Here is a 20321-nt window from a genome sequence, read left to right on the forward strand (position 1 = left end):
ATCTCGTGCATCTTCCTGCCCCGTCTGACCCGGGACTGGCCGTGGCCGGGAGCCCGGTGCCCAAGTCGCCCCTTGGGTAGCGGCTCCCGTTAACCTTAGCCACAAAGTCAAAGGTATTTATTTCCCAGGCCCCCTCCCCCGAGTCCCTGTGCTTTCCGGGCGGGGAGGGGCGGTGCAGGGATGGACCAGCGCCCGGCCGCTGCTCCCCTGCTGCTCCGCTGTCCTGGAGTGCAGAGGAAGGATGAGTCCAGGGCCTTGAGGTGCCCCGAATCCCGCGCGCACCTCAGCTCCAGGCCCCAACTTTCTGCACTACCAGCACCCTGGCCAGCGCTGCCGGGAGAGATCTGAGGCTGACTGGGAGGGGAGCAGGCCAGGGCAGCGAGGTCAAGAGGTTGGACCGCCTGAGAGCAGAGAGTCTCCAACGCACGGCCCCTCTGGTTGTTCTGAGTTCTCTGTGTCTGCCCCCCATCTCCCCCGTTTAGACTCGATTCTGGAGACAGGAACCTCATTGCTGGCTACAAAAAGAATCAGAGTAGGTGATCCCTAAGTGAGCAGTTCGATGAGCCGGAATGAGGATGGAGGTGGAGAATAAGCGAGAAAAAAACACGCAGAAGTTACAGTGCGCGTTTTCGGGGAGAGGGTAGTTCCCAAGACACCTTCAAGTAAAATTACTGCAGCAGCTTCAGTGGGTGTGGTGTTGGGTGACCTAGAGCCCAGAATTGTCTCCAGTTGCAGTGGAGGCTGGGTGTGACCACCTGAGGTTGGAGGCAAGTGACAGTCCAGGCTCCGCGTTTTTGTTGGTTCGGTTTTGTTTCTTAACCTGTGTGGAGCAATAACATGAAAACATTCTATAGCATTTGTGTCCTGTCAGTTCCAAGGTTCCATGATTCTGTGCTTCTGCCAGTCAGTTGTGGGCTGACCATTATTTAAATGTGCCCTCATAACCGTGTTTTGTAATGGTCTACAAGGCTGGGGCATCCTGTATGAGGATGCGTTTGATCTTCTGGTAATAACAGAGAGTCACTAATGATGACAGTTTCCCCGGTACTCGTTTGGGTGACACAAACCGTAACGTTGCGTCTCCAAACGGTGTCTGTCTCTGGCACAGCGGCCCTGATTTGGGCCGGGAAGGGATATGGGCAAGGTCACTGCAAGACAGGTTGGAGGTGTGCAGGTGGGCGAGGGCACAGCAAATCTGGGCATCGGGTGGTAAGATGTATGGGGCACTGGGGTAGGGAACAGAGACTGAACTTTGAGTGGCCTTGCTGAGACATTTTGTCTAGATCTCCAGATGTCAGGGAGCCCTGGAAATATGTTCGGGGAGTAAAGCGTCCACATTGCAGTGGCTTCTGGGTGACAGGTGAATTGGGGGGACCAAGAAATCAGTAAAACTGTAGGATTTTATTGATTGATTGTGGGGGGGGGAGGGAGGGAGAGGTCACAGTTTTGGGGAGTTGGTTCTCAGACTCTACCATGTGGAACACATGGGTTCTGGGCATCAAAGTTAGGTAAACAAGTTTGCATGTCAAATCCTTTTACCCATTAAGCCAGTGACTCTCAGTCTCCCTAACACTGCCACCCTTTAATACAGTTCCTCATGTTGGTCCTGATGCTGCGGCCCTTTATTTAATACAGTTCGTCATGTTGGTCCTGATGCTGCGGCCCTTTATTTAATACAGTTCCTCATGTTGGTCCTGATGCTGCGGCCCTTTATTTAATATAGTTCCTCATGTTGGTCCTGATGCTGCAGCCCTTTAATACAGTTCCTCATGTGGTGGTGACCCCAACCATAAAACATTTTGAAGTTGCTACTTCATAACTAATTTTGCTACTGTTATGTAATGTAAATATCTTTGTTTTCTTATGGTCTTAGTTGACCCAGGGGTTGATAACTGATGCACTGAGTGATCTCACTGACGTTTTTTAAAAAGTCATTTAGCTGAGAAACAGTAAGACCTGGACTTAGAATTGGTGACAGATAGCCCAGGATGGGTTCCTGATTCCTATTCTAGGTGTGATGTGGAGGCCTGGAAGAACTTTGCCAGACTTGGGTGTGGGCTCAAGAGAGAAACTTGGGTTGATGATTTAGACTTGGGGTAACTTAGCTCATCCAAAGTTGATAAAGGGGAGTGGGCCTGCTGGTTCTGTGTGGACTAGGCCCTGAAGGATCTCACATTGCATTGGCTGCTGGGCATAATTTAGTCTTTATATTGCATAAGGCTACACAGGGCTTCTACTCGGGGCTTCCTGCCTCCCTAAGTTCTGTTTCTTGGAGCAAATAGGCATGTTAATAAGACTCTGGATAGTCAAAGACTTTTTTTTCTTTTTAAAGGTAGGGTTTCATGTAACCCAGGCTAGCGTTGAACTTGATCTATAGCTTAGGTTGGCCTTTACTCCGGGGGCTCCTGTTTAGTGAAAGCTCGGATTACATGAATGTCCTCCTGCATTCCACTTTGAGAAGGCTTGGGGCATGACTGCCTGCATTTCTGCTGTGTAGCGGTTTGTGCTGGTGCGCTTCACATGGGCATGCTTGCATGCTGTTGGATATGCATGTGTTTTTAAAAGACTTAATTTTACTTTATGTGTCTAGGTGCTTTGCCTGTGTGTTTGTCTATGCACCACACATATGCAGGCAGACCAGAAGAGGGAGTCAGATCTCCTGGAACCAGACTTACACACCATTGTCAGCCACCATGTGGGTGCTGGGAGTCCCATCCTCTGCAAGAACAGCAAGTGCTCTTGACTACCAAGTCACCTCCCCAGCCCCTATGCCTGTTTGAAGACACTTTTCCGTGCTTACATGTACAGTCCTCCAGCCCTCTACATAACTGAAGGGCATGCTGCCATGTCACCCAACCGCCAGTGCATGTTTGAGATTACAGCTAATACCGGGCTGTACCAGTCTTTTCCAGCATGTGCATCTGCTAGTTTAATTTACAAATTAGACAGAGAGAGGATAAGGTCAATAAATGATACACTATAACAATTATGATATTAAATGTCATGTGATTCTTTGTTCTCTCAAAATGTCTTTTGTACTGCACCAGGTGAGGTTGGCCATGGCTAACTGGATCTGGAAAACACGCTGGGTGAAGCGGCCACTGTGCAATGTGGTGGATATCTGTTCTGCATCTTTGAACTTCTGTTTGCTGAACTGGTTTGGGTAGGAGGTATGGCTTGCATGCAGTGGTTGTGTTTCTCAGCTTCGTGCTGGCCTTTGGTCATGTTTGACTGAAATCCATTCTGAAGCAGAGTAAATTTGTTGTTACAGACAAAGGACTGGGGACAGAGGAGTGACTGCTTCTAAGTCTTCAACTTAATTATCCAGTCACTCAGTGTGTATAGAGCCTCTTCTGTTCACCCCCCAGGAAGACAGCAGTGGCCTTGGCTATCAGTCACCGCAGGATAACCACATGTGGCCTTTGAATACTTATATGCGACCAGTATGACTGAGAAACTGAATTTTAAAAGTTAACTTGTTGTCTGAGGTTTTCTGTCCTGCCTGGTTCCCGCAGTCATTAAGTCCCAAAGAAATCACACAGAGGTCTACATTAACTATATACTGATTGGCCCATTAGCTCAGGCTTTGTATTAGCTCTTATAACTTATATTAGCCCATTATTCTTGTCTGTATTAGCCACATGTCTCAGTACCTTTTTCAGCGAGGCAATCACATCTTGCTTCTTCTGTGGCTGGTTAAGACTGCTGAGGAACGGACTTCCTCTTTCCCAGAATTCTCCTGTTCTCTTTGACCCGCCTCTACTTCCTGTCTGGTTGTCCTGCCTATACTTCCTGCCTGGCTACTGGCCAATCAGCATTTATTTAAAATACAATTGACAGAATATATACCATTCTCCCACACCATTAATTTATTTAAATTTAAGGATGCTTGTTATTGTATCTTTTAATGATTTATTTTTATTTTATGGGCATTAGTGTTTTGCTTGCATGTATGTCTGTGTGAGGGTGTCAGATCCCCTGGAACTGAAATTGCAGACAGGTGTGAGCTGCCATGTAGGCGCTGGGAATTGAACTCTGGTCCTCTGTAAGGGCAGCCAGTGTTCTTAACCTATGAGCCATCTTTTCAACTCATTTGAATTTAAATAACCACATGGGGCATAGAAGCCAAATTCCTGAAAATGGGGGAGTTTAGAGTTGTCTTCGCTACAGGCGCCCTCAGATAAGTCTTCTACCTTCTCTTCGAGGCTACATAGTTATGGAAGGTGCTCCAGTGCAGGCAAGCACCCTCCCCACATCCATCCTGGTGCCAGCATTTGCAGCACCTGAGGCAGAATTTCCTGAGCTGAAGGATGCTGTGTCTTTGCTTGCGGAGTGTGTGATACTTAGTGGATGTTCAGCAGCTAGTGGCATTCTCCTTGTTCCCGCTGACCACCTCATCTTTCTTCCCAAGGTCACTGTCAAGGACGCCCCTTCCTCCATCCTCAGGTCCATGTGGGTTTGGGGGCTGCACATCCTCTTCCCCACGGGGAGATCTAAGAGCCTCCTTGGCACAGAGGTACAGGTGTTGCCCTCGCCGATCCCTGTGCAGACGCTGTCCCAGCTTTCTGGCAGCTCCCTGGTGAGGCTGGCAGGCAGGGAAAGCAAGCAGAAGGATGATACCCCTGCTGGGGTGCCCTGAGGACAGGTGGGGTCAGTGAATGCTAGGAAAGATGTGTTTGCCCAAGAGGGAAGTGGGGTAGAGGGAATGGGCCATGTTTCCTGCCTGGGTCTCCTGGGAAGGATGAGAGCTCAACAGCATTAGGACCTTGTGGGACCTCGGGACTAAGAAAAGCCAGTGGCCAGCTTTTGTCATCAGAAGTCCTGCTTTGCTGGAGACAAAGGAGATATGAAGTGCCCTTCACTTCTCATTTTCATTCCTCGGTAGGGGCCTACACTGTGGGAGGGGTGAGTCCGGGGGACCTGAACAGGTCTCTGAGTTGCTTGCCCCTGATTTCTACTTCTCCACCCCATGCACTGCAATCTATGCCAACACCAAAGTCCCCTGGTTAAATCCTCCGTCCCAGCCCTCACCACCTGCTGCAGCCCACAGTTCCCTCTTTGTGTTTCTGTAGTTGGCTAAGCGGCTGATGGTTTGGGGCTTCCCGTTAGGGGAGCTCATATCCAAACTGCAACCTGACCCAGTGTGGGTCTCTAAGCTCCAGCAGGCCACAGAAAGATGGGGGTGGCCAGGGGCCTTATCTTGTGTATGCCCTGCCCTCATAGTGCTAATGAGTGATGGAAGGAACCCAGAGTCAAGGTTTAGGGCCCTGTGGTAGACCAGCCTCTCTTCCTGTCTCTTGAGACTATATAGGAAGGTGTGTGTGTGTGTGTGTGTGTGTGTGTGTGTGTGTGTGTGTTTGCACCTGCCCCTTAGAGTCTATGTCCTGTTAGGGTGTTTAGGTGGAAAGCCTGCTCACTTGCTTCCTGGGTGTGTCTCTTGTCAGCTGACTGGTGTGTCCGGTGGTTTATGAGGAGGGACAATGTACATGGAATGGCAGAATGACAGATGGAATGAGAGACCCTTGTAGGGCAGGGAATGGAGGCATGGGGGTGGGGCTGAGAGGAGTGTCTGTTTGTAGGGTCTGCGCTGGGATTGGCTCTCCCAGTGTGTGTTCTTCACACACAGGACACCTGAGCATATGGGAAGTCCGGCACAAAAGGCTGGGCCTGCCTCCACGTGTCTCTGCCTTTTCTGTCCTCCCACCTCACTTCTCTCCTCATCTCCTTGGGCCCGTGTGGGTCTCCTTCCTCTGCTCCCTTGTCTGTTCCTGCTGGGACCCCAGAAGAGTTACTCTTCTGCCTGGTGTGGCCTGAACGTCAAGGCGGTGCTCAGGCTGGGTTACCAGGGACCAAAGCCTTTCCAGTTCCATTTCTTAATCAGTTCTTAGAAGCCAGAGTGGGTGGCGTGTGCTCTGACTGGGTGGTCTAGGGCCTCTCTCGTGTGTAGTCTGAGTACCGACCCGCTAGCTCTGTCTCTGTCTGAGGCTCGTGGCTGGGTGACTTCTCTGTTTCAGTCCTCTGGGTTTCCTGAGGTGGTTCCCAAGGTGTGGGGTGCAGAAACTCACGCTCAGATAGAGGGACCTGGAGGTAATGGGTGGTGGGCAAGAGGGAGCTCAAGTCCCCAGATGTCCCTTCAGGTAGGGCTTGCCTTCAGCCTCCTGCTACTCTCTCCTCTGCCACCAGTGGGTTTCAGTGTCTGTGAGAAAACACAGCAGAAGTGGGAGTGTGTCCCAGACCCCCATGGAGAAACAGAACCACAAACAAGACTGGCTGCCTCCATCGAAGAGTTCCCCACAGGGGCAAAAGAGAAAGAAAGGTTTACTTTTTTCAATGAACAAATATTAGTAAGAATGATAACATTGCCAAACAGTGGAACTCAAGGTCCTGACGTAACCCAGAAAGAAGCTTCCCATTGCACACGCATGTTCTCACAACAAAACTCAGCTTGTCGTTAAGCGGGAAAATGTCACATGTCACATGCAACTCATTATGAGTCCACCTGGTTGTTGGGGGTGACTATCTGTTAGATAATTGTCCTTATCCAAATTAAAAATAAACATCATATTTTTATGACAGAAAAAAAGGTTTGCTACCCAGATGCCAGCCTGCTGGAGGGCCGCATCCAGTTTCTTGAGGAGAGAAGCCTCTGGGCTTCCTGCCTGTTTCATATCTCCAATGGACGGCTCCCAGATCCCTGAGGAAGACAGTGGGTTGTCAGGCTGGCAAGAGGCTTATTTAGTTTTTGAAAAGATTTACATTTGTTTAGAGAGGACAGAGTCAGAGCTTAGCTACTAAAAGGAGGTGTCTCCCTTGCCCCTTGCATCTGGGGTTTGTATTTCTAGTCAGGGCTCTTGATTTCTCGCCTGGGTAAGCACCCCCAGAGCAGACCCAGGAAGGTGGAGGGGCTGGGCTAGGGAAGTAGGGAGGAATGCCAGATTGAGGGCTGGTCTCTAGGGCCCAGAGTTGGTTTTCTAGTGAAGAGAACCCAACCAAAAATACCAAGAAGTTCCTGTCCAGGGCTAGCATGAAGCCAGCTTTGAATTTCTATTGGGCAGCTAGCCACAGAGTCCTTGGTTGTGCTAAGGGGGTGTTGTTGGGTGAAGCCGGACCCCAACCTTAGGAGAGACAGTAACACCAACGTGAAGGATAGCATGAGACCACGTAACACCAACGTGAAGGATAGCATGGGACCACGTAACACCAACGTGAAGGATAGCATGGGACCACGTAACACCAACGTGAAGGATAGCATGAGACCACCTGTGAGCCACAGTGCAAAGCTAGGCAGCATGCTTGGGAATACCAGACCAGTAAAGATCCCATCAGGTGATAAAAAGTGGTGGAGGTGAGCTAGGGAGTGTAGCTCAGTTGGCTGAGTGAACGCATAGCCTCCTGGAAGCCCCGAGTTCTAGTCCCAGCACTGCACAGAGAGGCAGGCCTGGCGGCACAGATCTGTGATGGCCGCACTAGGGAGATTAAGGTCGTGAACTGAAGGTCATCCTTGAGTACCTGGCAAGTGAGGCCACTCTGACCTACACAAGACATTGTCCCACACTCTTAAATATAGGGAGGTGGTAAAGAAAGGTGAGGGGCGTTAGGCTTGTACACTGAGGTCCCAGGGTAAGCCAGCCACTCTGGTAAGGTACCACTTAGGTAGAAGGAGGAAGCAAGAGTGAGAGAGGCAGAGACTGTAGGGATGAGCAGGGCGTAGGGGGTCAAAGCCTGGGGCATCCAAGCAGCTCTATGGACTGTCTCCAGCCATACCCCAGGTATAAAGGGAAGCAGCTAATGTTTAAAAGATGATCATAAAATAAAATTGATGGGGCTGGAGAGGTGGCTCAGAGGTTAAGAGCGCTGGCTGCTTCTCCAAAGGTCCTGAGTTCAATTCCCAGCAAGCACATGGTAGCTTACAATCTGGTGACCTCTTCTGGCCTGCAGGTACACATGCAGACAGAACACTGTATACATAATAAGTTAATAAATCTTTTAAAAAAAGATTTGTGAATGCTTGATCATGAACTCAGGACTGGCTATCTAACATGTTCTTGGTGGTGCTGGTGGCAGCAACAGCGGCTGTGGGATGTCATTGTTCTGGGGTATTGGAAGAGTGTCTGTCCCACTGACCTAGGAAATAGGAATGGAACTCCAGGCCTTAAGCATGCTGGCCAAGCACTCTGCTGAAGTCACATCCCCAGCTCCTCCAGGTGTCTTTCTGAACAGGTCTCCCCTCCCTCTTATCAAACCTTACCTGAGATAGCTGGTTCTCAGGTGTCGTACCCCTCACATGCCCACTACCCTTGCAGAGGGTGTGGGCTCTGAGGCCTTGGTGAGGAAGTTAGGGAGTTCATACCCAGTTCTGCTGTTTGGTCTCTGTGTCTCTGGGCACATCAAGGCCTCTCTCGGGCCCACACTCTCTTCGTAAATGAGAACTGCGCCCTCTTACCCTTGCATCTGCACGTTTCACCTGAAGGAGCGGGTGGAATTCTGAGAAGAAGCACGGGCTGTGAGATGGGAGAGGACTGGGAGAGTGGGTTTTGACCGTGTGCCAATGGCCCTTCTCTCTCTTTTCTCCCGTCTTACCTCAGGTGGCAGGGCTGAGACCTCCGCAGCACTGATGCAGAGGGAGGCCTGCAGGATGGAGAGCAGCCTGGCTGGCAGTGGCTCAGGTAAGAGAAGTCAGCCTCCCTCTCCCAGACCCCTTGCTCTCCTGAGAGCCAAATAGAAGTTGCCGCCCTTAACTGGTATCTTCTAGAATGTAGAATTTCAGCGTGGGAACCAGGACTTTGATGGTCATCCGAAGAATAAAACAAAGATAGTAATCTTGGGAGCACAGAAAAGGCAAAGCCAGACCCACAGAGACACAGAAGACTAGGTTAAAAAGTAGGGTGTGCTTCTCAGTGCTGGGACCGGGACTTGATGGCGCTTGGCTAGTCAGACTCGGAGAATAAGCTCTCTGGCTAGGGCAGTTGGCTAAGAAGCTGCTGTTCATTGACCGTCAATCCAGACATTAGGGATCCAGGGTCATCGGAGTTCAGGGTCTTCATCATTGCGGCTGTTGTGATGACAAGCACAGCAAGTCTGGGGATTTCCCAGGTGAATGCTTCCTGGACTGGAAAATTTCCCTGCCTGGTGGTGTGCTCTTGATAGGGCTCTCCGCAGGGCTGAGCAGCCCCCACCTGCCCCTGGCCCTCCCAGCTCTTGATAGCAGTCCCATCGAGGCCACAGAGAGCATTGTTTTGTTATAACAATGGGGAACAGTACCTGTAGGTACTTTTTATCACACTTGAGCCCAGAGGAATGTGCCTCTGGGCAGGCTGCAGTTCAAGCACACTCCCTTCCTCAGCCGAGGACCTGCGGGGGTCTGTGCCGGGTCCATTTTCTTCAGCAGGTGCTTGGAGAAGAGCCCTCTCTGTCCACGGTCGTCTTTCTGGTTGGATGTCAAGGCTAAGCTTAACTAGAGAAGGCATTAAACATGGGGGCCCCTGGGTTATTTTAATAGATACTGTGTCAGTCAGGGACAGTGATCTCTTCTCATTCAGTAAACCTCAGACTCACTGCCGGCTTAGATACTTGGCACCAAATACTTCATTTGCCCAGATTTCAGTGCAGGTCAGGGGAGATTCCTGTAATTAATTCAACTCATTACACTTGAATACCCCATTCCTGCCAATATATAACTGAAGTCGTTGCTTTCTTTTCTTTTTCTTCTTTTTGGTTTTTCGAGATAGGGTTTCTGTGTAACAGCCCTGGAACTGTCCTGGAACTCCCTCTGTAGACCAGGCTGGCCTTGAACTCACAGAGATCTGCCTGCCTCTGCCTCCCAAGTGCTGGGATTAAAGGTGTGCATCACCATGGCCCAGCTACTGCTTTCCTTCTTAAGTATGACTTACTCAAACGAATTCTCATGACCAAGCATAAGGAAGACCAAAATTTACTTAGAGCTGATTTTTTTTATTGTTTTTATTGAGCTATACATTTTTCTCCACTCCCCTTCTTTCTTCCCCGTTCCCTTCTACCTTCTCCTATGGTCACCATGCTCCCAATAGAGCTGATTTGTATTCAGACTATGCCCCAGGAATCTATTGTATTTTCCCTTGAAAGAAAATATCTCAGTTCCATTCCTGTTTCTGTGATAAAATACCATGACCAAGGCAACACTAAGGAAAATCATTTAATTTGGCTTATGCTTTCAGAGTTAGAGGCCACAGTGGTGGAGTGAAGGAACAGCTGAGGGAGAGAGAGAGAGAGACTAACCTCAAACTCACAGAGCTCTGCCTGCTTCTGCCTACCAAGTGTTGGGATTAAAGGAGTGCACTGCTAGGCCATGTTTATGTGCATGCACATTTTGCCTGCATGTGTCTGTGTACCACGTGCATACGGTGCCCATAGATGCCAGAAGAGGGTGTCATTGCAGGTTGTTTATGAGCCGCCTTGTAGGCACTGGGAACTGAACCCTGGTCCTCTGGAAGAGCAACCAGTGCTCTTAACCACTGAGCCATCTCTCCAGCCCCTTGAACCTGCTCTTGAATTCATTTTAATTTATATTTTCTTATAATATTATTTACTTTATGTCTACAAATTTAGTGATATAAAGGCTATATATGATATTTTAGTATTTTGGAACCCTTTTGTACTTTTGTGAGTCTGTTTTTTAACTTTATTAGTGCCTTTTTCTACTTCTTTGAATGTGTCTCTGGACTGATGCTGAAATCTGTTGTTTGCAAATCTTTCTGACTCATGACGATTTCATACTGCCTCCTTTTTATTTGTTGTGAGCATCTTACTGAAGCATAACACACATAGAAAGGTGCACATGTCACAAGCTCCATAAATTCTTACAAAATAGCTCACCTTTGTGACCTGGACCCCCACATCAAGGGAGATCACTGACAGGACCCCAGAACTCCTGCCTCTGTGATGGGCTGTGATCTAATTCACAGATAGTTTTACCAGATTTGATTTTCCTGTAAGTGAACCGCAGCTATACTCTGCCCTTTGCGAAGCAGTCCTCCCCGCGGCTTCTTACCACTGGGAGCCTGGATGTAAGGTGTAGGCTGGGAGCTGCTTCCCTGAGCGCTCGCGTAGTGGTTCTCAAACTGTGAGTGGTGATCCCTTTGAGGGTTGATCCCTTTCACAGGGCTCTCATGTCAGATATCCTGCAATCAGATATTTGTATAATGATTCACAGTAATAGCAAAATTACAGTAATGAAGTAGCAACAAAGATGATTGTATGGTTGGGGGTCAGCACAACGTGAGGAACTGCATTAAAGGGCCGCAGCATTGGAAGGTTGAGAACCACTGCCCTAGTGGATTCGCTTTACTAAAAGGGCATGGAATACCTTTTTTCATGCTGAGCCTTGGGGCCTACCTCCTCATTCTTGGTTTTGTGAGAGAAAGATGGGGTCCTTCCAGTGGGTTGTTCTTGCTCTTGGGTACTGTATTGAAGCAGGGACCCTGCCAGTGGAGACAAAGGGAGGTGACTCAGGGTGTGATAGCCCTAACCACTGAGGCACCGGGCATGCCTTTGCCTGGAAAGGACCTGGCATCAATTCTCCTAGGAAAAGAATAGTAAGTTTTGGCTGGTGAGATGGCTCAATAGTTGATGCTCTTTTTGGGGCAGGTGGTGCTCTTACAGGGTCAGGAGATGCATTATGGGGCAGGCGGTGCTCTTATGGGGCAGAAGATGCTCTTAGGGGCAGGTGATGCCCAACCCAAGTTCAACCTCTCTAAACCACCTGAAGGTGGAAGGGGAAGGCCGACTCCACAGAGCCATCCTCGGACCTCCACATTGAACTACACCCCCACACACACACACACAGAGTCACTTTTTAAAAATTGAACATTTTAACAATTTTTTTAAACTGAAATTTTGAACATTGGCGATCTTACTTCTTCCTGGGTCAGGAAGCATCACTGCCTGGTGTTGGGGACCAGACTCAACAAAAACACCTCTTACCAGGGTAGGGGCATGGGGATTTAGAAATATAAGTAAAGAATGCGAAAGTGAAAAATAATGAAGCAGAAACCATGGAATAGTGCCAGGAGGGTATTCCAGTGAATACTGAAATTCTTTTCCATTTGCTTTTATACTCCAGTACTAAGGGGGGGGGGGGAGGAGGAAGAAGGCAACAACAGACTGCCTTGACATGATACAAAGGACAACTCAAACAGTTAATTGCTTTAACACTTTGAGAAATCAAGTCATTAGCATTCTATTGTTTAGGCAGCGAAGCCACCCTAGACCAAGTGTCCTGAAGGCATCCACTCCCCAGGTAACCTAACCTCATTTTACAAAAGCAGGAGCAAAAGTGTGCTTGCCGTCCTGACCATCTGTCAGGATGGAAATAGGCGCACAGTTTTGGGCCTCCACAGCCTGGGTTCTTTTATATCTCTGCATCTGCTGGGCACTGGGTAGAGAAGGCAGGACAGCTTATTCTTGAGGGACTCCACGACCTTGGCAAGCTAGTTCGCACTTGTCTTTACTGTCCTGTGGACTTTCTCCTCTCTTCACACTCTCTCTGCCCACATAGGGTCCTTAAGTCTTCCCTACCCCCATTCTTTCTTACCCATGTTCCTCCCTGCATTTAAAGCTATTTTTGCCTTCACTCTTTCAACTGCCCCTACTCTTCCTGAACACCTTCCTCGCTAGGCTTGTTGAACCCTACAATCATGGCTTCTGACTTTTCCCTTTTCCTCTGTAGGAGATGGGCTGGCAGGGATCAAGCAGGAGAAACCAGAGTGGCCACTGCAGACTGTGGTATCTCAGGCTGTGCTTCCGGAGAAGGACAAGGAAAACATATTTCAGCCGCAGAGTGGCCTCCCACCGTGCCAGACCGTGGGGCGGCGGGCTATGGGGTCACAGCAGGAAATTGGGGGTGCATGGTGGGCCCCACCCCCTGAGCAGGATGCCCCGCTGGCTGCTCGAGTTCCGGGGACAGCTCCAGGCCCTCTGAGCCCTGCACTTTCTGCGGGTGGGGGTCATTTCGTATGCATGGATTGTGGGAAAAGGTTCAGCTGGTGGTCATCCTTGAAGATCCACCAGCGCACACACACGGGCGAGAAGCCTTACCTATGCAGCAAATGTGGCAAGAGTTTTAGCCAGAAGCCCAACCTGGAGCGCCACCAGCGTCACCACACTGGCGAGAGGCCCTTCTGCTGCCCAGAGTGCACAAGACGCTTCAGTCAGAAGCAGCACCTGCTCAAGCACCAGAAGACTCACTCTCGGCCCACCACCCACTCGTGTCCAGAATGCGAGCGCTGCTTCCGGCACCAAGTGGGCCTCCGCATCCATCTGCGAGCGCATGCCCGGGACCGCCTGGGTGCCCGTGTCAGCTTGCATGAGATGCTCCAGTATGCTGTGGCACGCCGCCGGGCCTGCCGCCTGCGTCCTGGATCCCCACGCGGATGCCCTGAGTGGCTCTGGTTGGGGCTCTGCCAGGGCTGGGGGGGCCAACACAGGGTACGGACAGCAGCCCACGACCGCTTAGGTCCCAATGAGCAACGCCAGTTCATCTGCAATGAGTGTGGCAAGAGCTTCACGTGGTGGTCATCGCTGAATATCCATCAGCGCATCCACACAGGCGAGCGGCCCTTCGCGTGCCCTGAATGCGGCCGCCGCTTCAGCCAGAAGCCCAACCTCACGAGGCACCTGCGCAACCACACAGGTGAGCGGCCACACCCATGCTCGCACTGTGGCCGCAGCTTCCGTCAGAAGCAGCACCTGCTCAAGCACTTGCGCACGCACCTGCCTGGTGCCCAGGCCGCGAGGTGTACCAGCTGTGGACAGAACTGCCCCAGCCGTGCTGCACTGCGGGCGCACCAGCGTGTGCATGCCGCTACAGAGCTGCTGCGGTCGCGATCTGCAGTCCAGAGTGGCGTGCCTGGTTTGGAGTCACAAGTTGAGATTGCCCCAAGTGTGACTCTGAAGACCCACGGTACTCAGGATGCCAAGGAAGTGCTCTGTGGTCAGGAGTGCGAGACCCAGGCTGCACCCAGTGATCAGCGCCAGTTCATCTGTAACGAGTGCGGCAAGAGTTTCTCGTGGTGGTCAGCGCTCACCATCCACCAGCGCATTCACACAGGCGAGCGGCCCTATGAGTGCCCAGACTGCGGACGCTGTTTCAGCCAGAAACCCAACCTCACACGACACCGGCGCAACCACACCGGAGAGAGACCCTACCTGTGCGCTGCCTGCGGCCGTGGATTCCGTCAAAAGCAGCATCTACTCAAGCACCAGCGTGTGCATCGCGGAGCTCAGGCACCACACCCTGGCCCAGAGGAGGAAGGAGAGCTGTAGTGTGTGCCGCCTGTGCAGTTGATGGTGGCAGGTGGTAGAATGTGTGCTTGCAGGGTGTCGTGGGGAACAGGAGGGCCGGGGATGCTGACTCTTGATGCCCCTCGAATTAGAGCCTATTGAAAAGCTCCTCAGGGTTCTGAGGTCTGAGGATGGTGTTCCAGAAGCATCTCAAAGGCAGCCTGAGAAGTGCCTAGTGGTGGGAGGTGAGGTCAAAGCTGTGTTCATTAGTACAGCGTTCAGAACTGACCCCCAGTCTTAGGCACCCAGTGAAGAGCCCTAAAAAGGCCTCCTGTGTGAAATGGCCTGGAACCAATCATCGGTAGCACTGCCCTGTCACATAGGCTACGGTTAGAGGGGTGGTCCCTGTGGGAAGATGGTCACAGACTCCAATTTGGCTAGGAGGGGTAATTATTTCCCCAGCACCAAGGACAGTGCCAACTGTACCGTGCTGGATGATTTGATGGTCTCTCTCTAGCTCGGAGTGTCTCACTGCTCACAGTGCCAGGTGTGGCAGACCTGGCCATAGAACTGATAGTGAATGTGACGATTGAGGGTTGGTTATGGTCACATGGTCTCAGTCAAGCTTGACTGCCTGGAAAAGTGACTGTGCAAGAGTGGGCCGTGTGTTCCAAGTGTGCAGATGTCTGTGACTGACTTGGGTCCTCACCCATACTGGTGTTGGAGAAAAATGAAGGACTAAATATTCCACATGGTGTCGCTGTCCTTTCTGCATCAACCTACTGGAGATTCCAAGGGTGTTGATGGGGTTGCCATTCATATGTGCCCTCCTCCTACCTGCTGCCCAGGCTGGAGGGCAGCTTTCTGTCTCCCACTCTCCTTCATGTCTGTTACATGTCTCTCCCCCATGCTGATGCTCTCTGCCCCACTCTGTCCCTCTGAGGTCACCTCTCCTGCCCCGGTGAAGCAGGGTGACTGCTGTCCTGGTGCTGACAGCAGCCAGGGCTCCAGCTCAGGCTGTAGCCTTGGATGTATTCCTCCCTGAAGATGGGCACTGGGGCTGGATGTTTAGAAGTGGGGAGAATGTGGGGCCCAGGACAGTTCTGGAGGAGGGAGAACTACACTTGCTGGCCTCCTGGGGCCTGCGTCTTCCTGGGGATGCCGAGCAGTGTTGAGTTCAGCCTGGCTTTAGGCCACTGCTCTGGGGAGAATAGTTTAACTTTTCAGTTTTGGAGATGCTTTGGCTGTTGTGTCACAGAAGGTCACGTAAGGCTGTAGAGGACAAACAAGACCCTTGCAGCCATTGTACTTCTACTGAGGAGCAGAGGCAAGAGAGCTTAGTGTTAAGCCTGGCCTGCTCTTTCCTGGTCAAATTATTTGAATCCTAAACTGGGTGAAGGCCTGCACTGGGTGAGGTGTGCTCTTCAGCTCTGAGGACCAACAGGAAGCCAATCCTGCACGGTTTCCACCATCCCCTCTGACTCACACAGGCCATAGCTTCTCCCCTGCCTCCCTGTAATACCCCCCTTTATTCCTATCCAGCCTGCCCTGCCCTTCCTTCTCAGGAGATGTTCAGTTTCCTGCATCGTACCAGAACCTAATCCTTGCTTCTTCTTTGTCATCTAGCAAATCCTGAACCTAGCCTGAAAAGCCCACCTTCTCCTGAAAGGCATCCTAGGGCACTACCATTTCGGGCTGGAGAGCCATCGCCCTCAGGGTGGCCCTGAAGAAATACCTGCTCCCTGTAGAATCAAGTGGCCAAAGGTGGTGCAGGCAGATACTGAGTGGATTCTTTCCTCATTGACCCGAGGTTAATGAGGCCCAACTGTAACCCCTGCTTGTGCAAGTCGCAAGTTGAGAATTCCTGTTTGCTTTTCCTGGGTGACGAGTCTCACAGGGTCATTGGGCAGACAAGGTCAAATCCCCCCTGAGGGCTAACTTAGTGATTTATGTGCTCATCGACCAGATTGCAGAGCATTGGTTCCTTAATGGATCTGTGTACCAGGTCTTGTGCTAGATGAATAGGACATGGCCTCTGCCCTTGCTGAAGGACTTCCTGGGGGAATCATTTTAATATGCTGGACAATTTGTCACAGTCTGTGTGTTCCACTCTTGAACATATGGTTTTCACCCTGACCTTGTTAACAAGACTTTCTCAGGATTTCATCTAACCATCTGCGGTCAGCGATGTGGCTAAGCAGTGGCATTGCCGTCTGACGGGAGGGAAAGGGGGGTTGGTGGTTGGACTTGTCCACCAGGTCATGTTCTGCGTGGATGGCAGGTCCTGGCCTTCTGTCAGCCTCAGGCCTGTTGTCGCCACTGCTGGCTGCTCTGAGGATAGCACAGCACTGCCAGCTTCAGTTCTGATCCTTCCTTTGTAAAGTGGGTCAGAGACTATCAGAGAGGTGGCATCAGATCGAAGGCAAGCTCATACTTGTCCCAGTGGTTCACAATGTGGGGTGCTCTGCAGCACTGCAGAGATTAAGGGGGTACATGGGAGCCAGTCCATTAGAAAAAAAAAAAACCAAGACTCCAAGGCTTTTTAACCTGTCCTCTGCCAGGTAAGTAGGTACAAGCCTACAGTGGCCCTGTGGCCAAGTTTGCAAAAGACCCTGTCAGCTGGGTGGGGCTGGATCCTGGACTCGGTCTTGTCTTCTGTGAGGAGCAGGCTGAAGACTAAGTCAGGTAACCTAAAGTCCATGGAATGCAGCTGACCATTGGTAACAGCAACATCAGATTTGACAGCAAAGGGTCAGGTTCCTTGGGAAGGTTTGATGTACACTGCTTGGTGGGTCAATCTGATTGAGGGAAGGTGGGGGTTGGGATACAGAGCGCCCCCCCCCCAGCAGCCGCTCAGCAAGTGCACTCACCTGGAGAGAACAGATCCTTGCTGCTGAGGGGCTTGGTGGAAACGCTGACAGAGTGGGGAGAACCTCTGAAACATTCCAACATGGTCTGAGTTTCATAAATACCTTTGACCTTTTGGTGGGAGGAGCATTAGAGCCCCAAATAGTGTGATGTCGTTACCCATCCTGGATGAGTCAAGGGCAGTGAAGAGAGGGGAGTCAGTGCCCTCTTAGATTGTCTCTTTGGGGAGAGAGATGGACTCCCCTGTGTCTCCAGGTTTGGGGGAGGTGTCCTAGATCACTGCACAACAGCCCTTTCTGTGATGATGAAACGTGTGCTGTCCAGCACCATAGTCCCTGGCCACATGTGGCTCTCAACACTTAAACCTGGGCTGGGGATGTAGCTTACTGACTAGATGTTAGTAACTGCCTAGCATGTACATAGTCCTTGGTCCTGTCTTCAGGGCCCCATAGACTTTGCCATCATGGTGTACATCTGTTGATCTCTGCACTTGGGAGGTAGAGGCAGGGGGATCAGGGGGATCAGAAAGTCAAGGTCATCCTGTCTACACAGAAAGTTTGGGCTACTTGAGACCCTTCTCAAAAACAAAAAAACAAAACAACCAAACATCCATACCTGTAAAACTGATTTTTGAATTTTAACTTGAATTTTTATAACAGCTACATGGGGCAATAGTGAACCCAAGTAATAATTATGCTTCTATAGACAAAATAGAGGCCTTGCCTTCCCCCACCCCTTTCTCCACTCTTCCTTACCCATGGTCCAAATCTAGAAATAGGTGGGTTTTTGCTGGTGTTAATCAAGGAGGGAGTTACAGCTCTGGGGGTGAAGCTTTGGGGCCTTGGTGGGCTTGAGCACAGGCAAGCACTCACTAGGAGGTTGCCATTATGGTTCTGATAAGCTCCATGTGTGGCCACTGCAAGAGCTCGGCTTCTATGAGGAACTGTGCTACGCAGTTTTCCTGTTGCTGTGAAAATACCTGAGAGCAACGAAGGTAGTCCTATCCTAAGAGTGTACGTGACTGGGTTTCAGTCCATGCTTAGCTGACTCCATCTCTTTAGACCCGAAGTGAGACAGAATATTATAGTGGTAGGAGTGTCTGGCAAAGGAGGCTGCTCGCCTTAAGGCATCCAGGAAGCAGAACAACAGGAAGGAAGTTTGGGACAAAGTATATCATTCCTGGGCACCCTACTTCCTCCAACTAATGCCCACCTCCAACATTCCAAAACCCTCCCAATCCTGCCATCATATGAATCCATCAGTAGATTAATCATTGAGCCCTTGAGGGAGGGGTACATTGTGTCTCAATGGTAGCAGCCATAAAGAGCCAGTTCCTCACCTTCAGCAGATCTGCCATGTGTTTAAAGGTCTGAACTGATGGTATTGACCCTGCCTTGGATTTCCATGGTGAAGAAAGAACTTTGGAACAGGTGATACTTCACAACTGAGCCCTTCGTCCACATCCAGGCCTCTGCAGCCCCGCACACCCCTCTAAGTTGTAGCTGGATCTGTAGCTTAGCCTGCAGCTCCTCGTTTTCCCCTGGTCCCTCTGGCTGCATGGAGATAGCAGCTGTGCTGCATGGACAAACATTCACTGAGTAGACACTAAAAAGGACTCACTATGGCTGGGCTCCTGGGGCTACAGGGATGCTAAAAACACAGCCGCTGCTCTTAGAAATTCGCAGTCCACATTTGCATGAGAGATGGAGTCTGATATCTGGGGATAGAAAGAGCTCGTGGAGTTGCGAGATGGGAGCCTAGAGACCCCCTGTGCAGGCATCTACAGAGCCCTTAGGGATGCTCCTGACTCACCTGTCTGCCGTGCCTCAGGGTGAATACAACACAGGGCTTGAACAGGGCTGGCCTAGTCAGCTTTTCTACCCACACCTTTGGTAGAAGGGATCCACACACCTTTGCTAGGCTCTAGACTCCAGCAGCTTCATGACCCTTACATGGTGGTGGTGGCCACATGTGGGCCACTGTCCTGCCTGGATAAAGAAAGCATGACTCTGCATGCAGAATGCAGTTGCACTGTCTTGTGTTGGCCACGGCATATAAAGATGGGCTTCGGCTGGGGGCAGGTGCTTGCGCATGAAAGGGGCAGACAGATGTGATTCATCCAAACTCAGCCTTCATTCCTGTCAGTCCCCTAGGAGACCTAGGGTTCTAGATGGCATCCCCTGTCCTCCATCCCCACCTACAGCTGTGTTTTCTTTTCCTGCGCTGGCACAGCTTACCTAGAAAATGCCGTTGAGAGCATGGCACCGTCCTGTCATAGATCACTGTACCTGATTTTGAAAACCTTGGTCTTCTCTACGTGTCCCCAGTTCTCCCGTGGCTGCCGAAGAGATGAAACTCAGTTTCCCTGGCAGTGGACAGCCCCGCTTTGCTATCAAACTTGATGGTTTTGTTGTTTACCAATGACCAGCTGCTCGTCATGGACCTTAGGCTATCTGACTCGGCCTTCGGCCTGCTCCTTACAGAAGACAAGAGTGGGTCCAGGATCCAGCCCCACCCAACTGATCCAGCCTTTTGCAAACTTGGCCACAGGGCCACTGCAGGCTTGTACCCACTTACCTGGCAGAGGATGGGCTGGAAAGGCTTGGGGTCTTGTGTCCTTTCTAATGGGCTGGCTGCCATGTGAAGCGGACTTTCTTTTGGGTCGCCAACCAGCTCCCAAATCATGACGCAGAGACTTATTATTAGCTTCGAATGCTTGGCCTTATCTTATGCTTGTCCCTCTTATGACTTAATTTAACATGTTTCTCTTCATTTATGGGTTGCCTTGGGGCTTTTTACCCTTCTTTTATTCTGTACATCCTTCTCCATGGCTGACTGATAGCTGGCTGACTGGCTGGCCCCAGGCACCTGTGTACCCCTTAATCTCTGCAGTGCTGCAGAGCACCCCACATTGTGAACCACTGGGACAAGTATGAGCTTGCCTTCGATCTGATGCCACCTCTCTGATAGTCTCTGACCCACTTTACAAAGGAAGGATCAGAACTGAAGCTGGCAGTGCTGTGCTATCCTCAGAGCAGCCAGCAGTGGCGACAACAGGCCTGAGGCTGACAGAAGACCAGGACCTGCCATCCACGCAGAACATGACCTGGTGGACAAGTCCAACCACCAACCCCCCTTTCCCTCCCGTCAGACGGCAATGCCACTGCTTAGCCACATCGCTGACCGCAGGGATGCGG

General features: G+C 50.9%; 1 protein-coding gene across 2 annotated transcripts; it reads left to right on the forward strand.

Moving 5' to 3' along the window:
* Znf775 (zinc finger protein 775) lies at positions 1-15006 on the forward strand. 2 transcript variants are annotated; one of them, XM_087901846.1, is made up of 4 exons: positions 1-113; positions 3048-3170; positions 8586-8666; positions 12704-15006. In XM_087901846.1, exons 3-4 carry the CDS (start codon positions 8615-8617, stop codon positions 14296-14298), a joined length of 1647 nt encoding a protein of 548 aa, XP_087757972.1. In that variant the 5' UTR covers positions 1-113; positions 3048-3170; positions 8586-8614; the 3' UTR covers positions 14299-15006. The 2 variants fall into 2 exon arrangements, with proteins under 2 accessions (XP_087757972.1, XP_085539705.2); XM_085683579.2 differs by lacking the exon at positions 3048-3170.
* The last annotated feature ends 5315 nt before the right edge of the window (positions 15007-20321 follow it).

Source organism: Myodes glareolus, chromosome 25 (assembly GCF_982192425.1).
Source record: "Myodes glareolus chromosome 25, mMyoGla1.1, whole genome shotgun sequence".
In the NCBI taxonomy this organism is placed as follows: Eukaryota; Metazoa; Chordata; class Mammalia; order Rodentia; family Cricetidae; genus Myodes; species Myodes glareolus.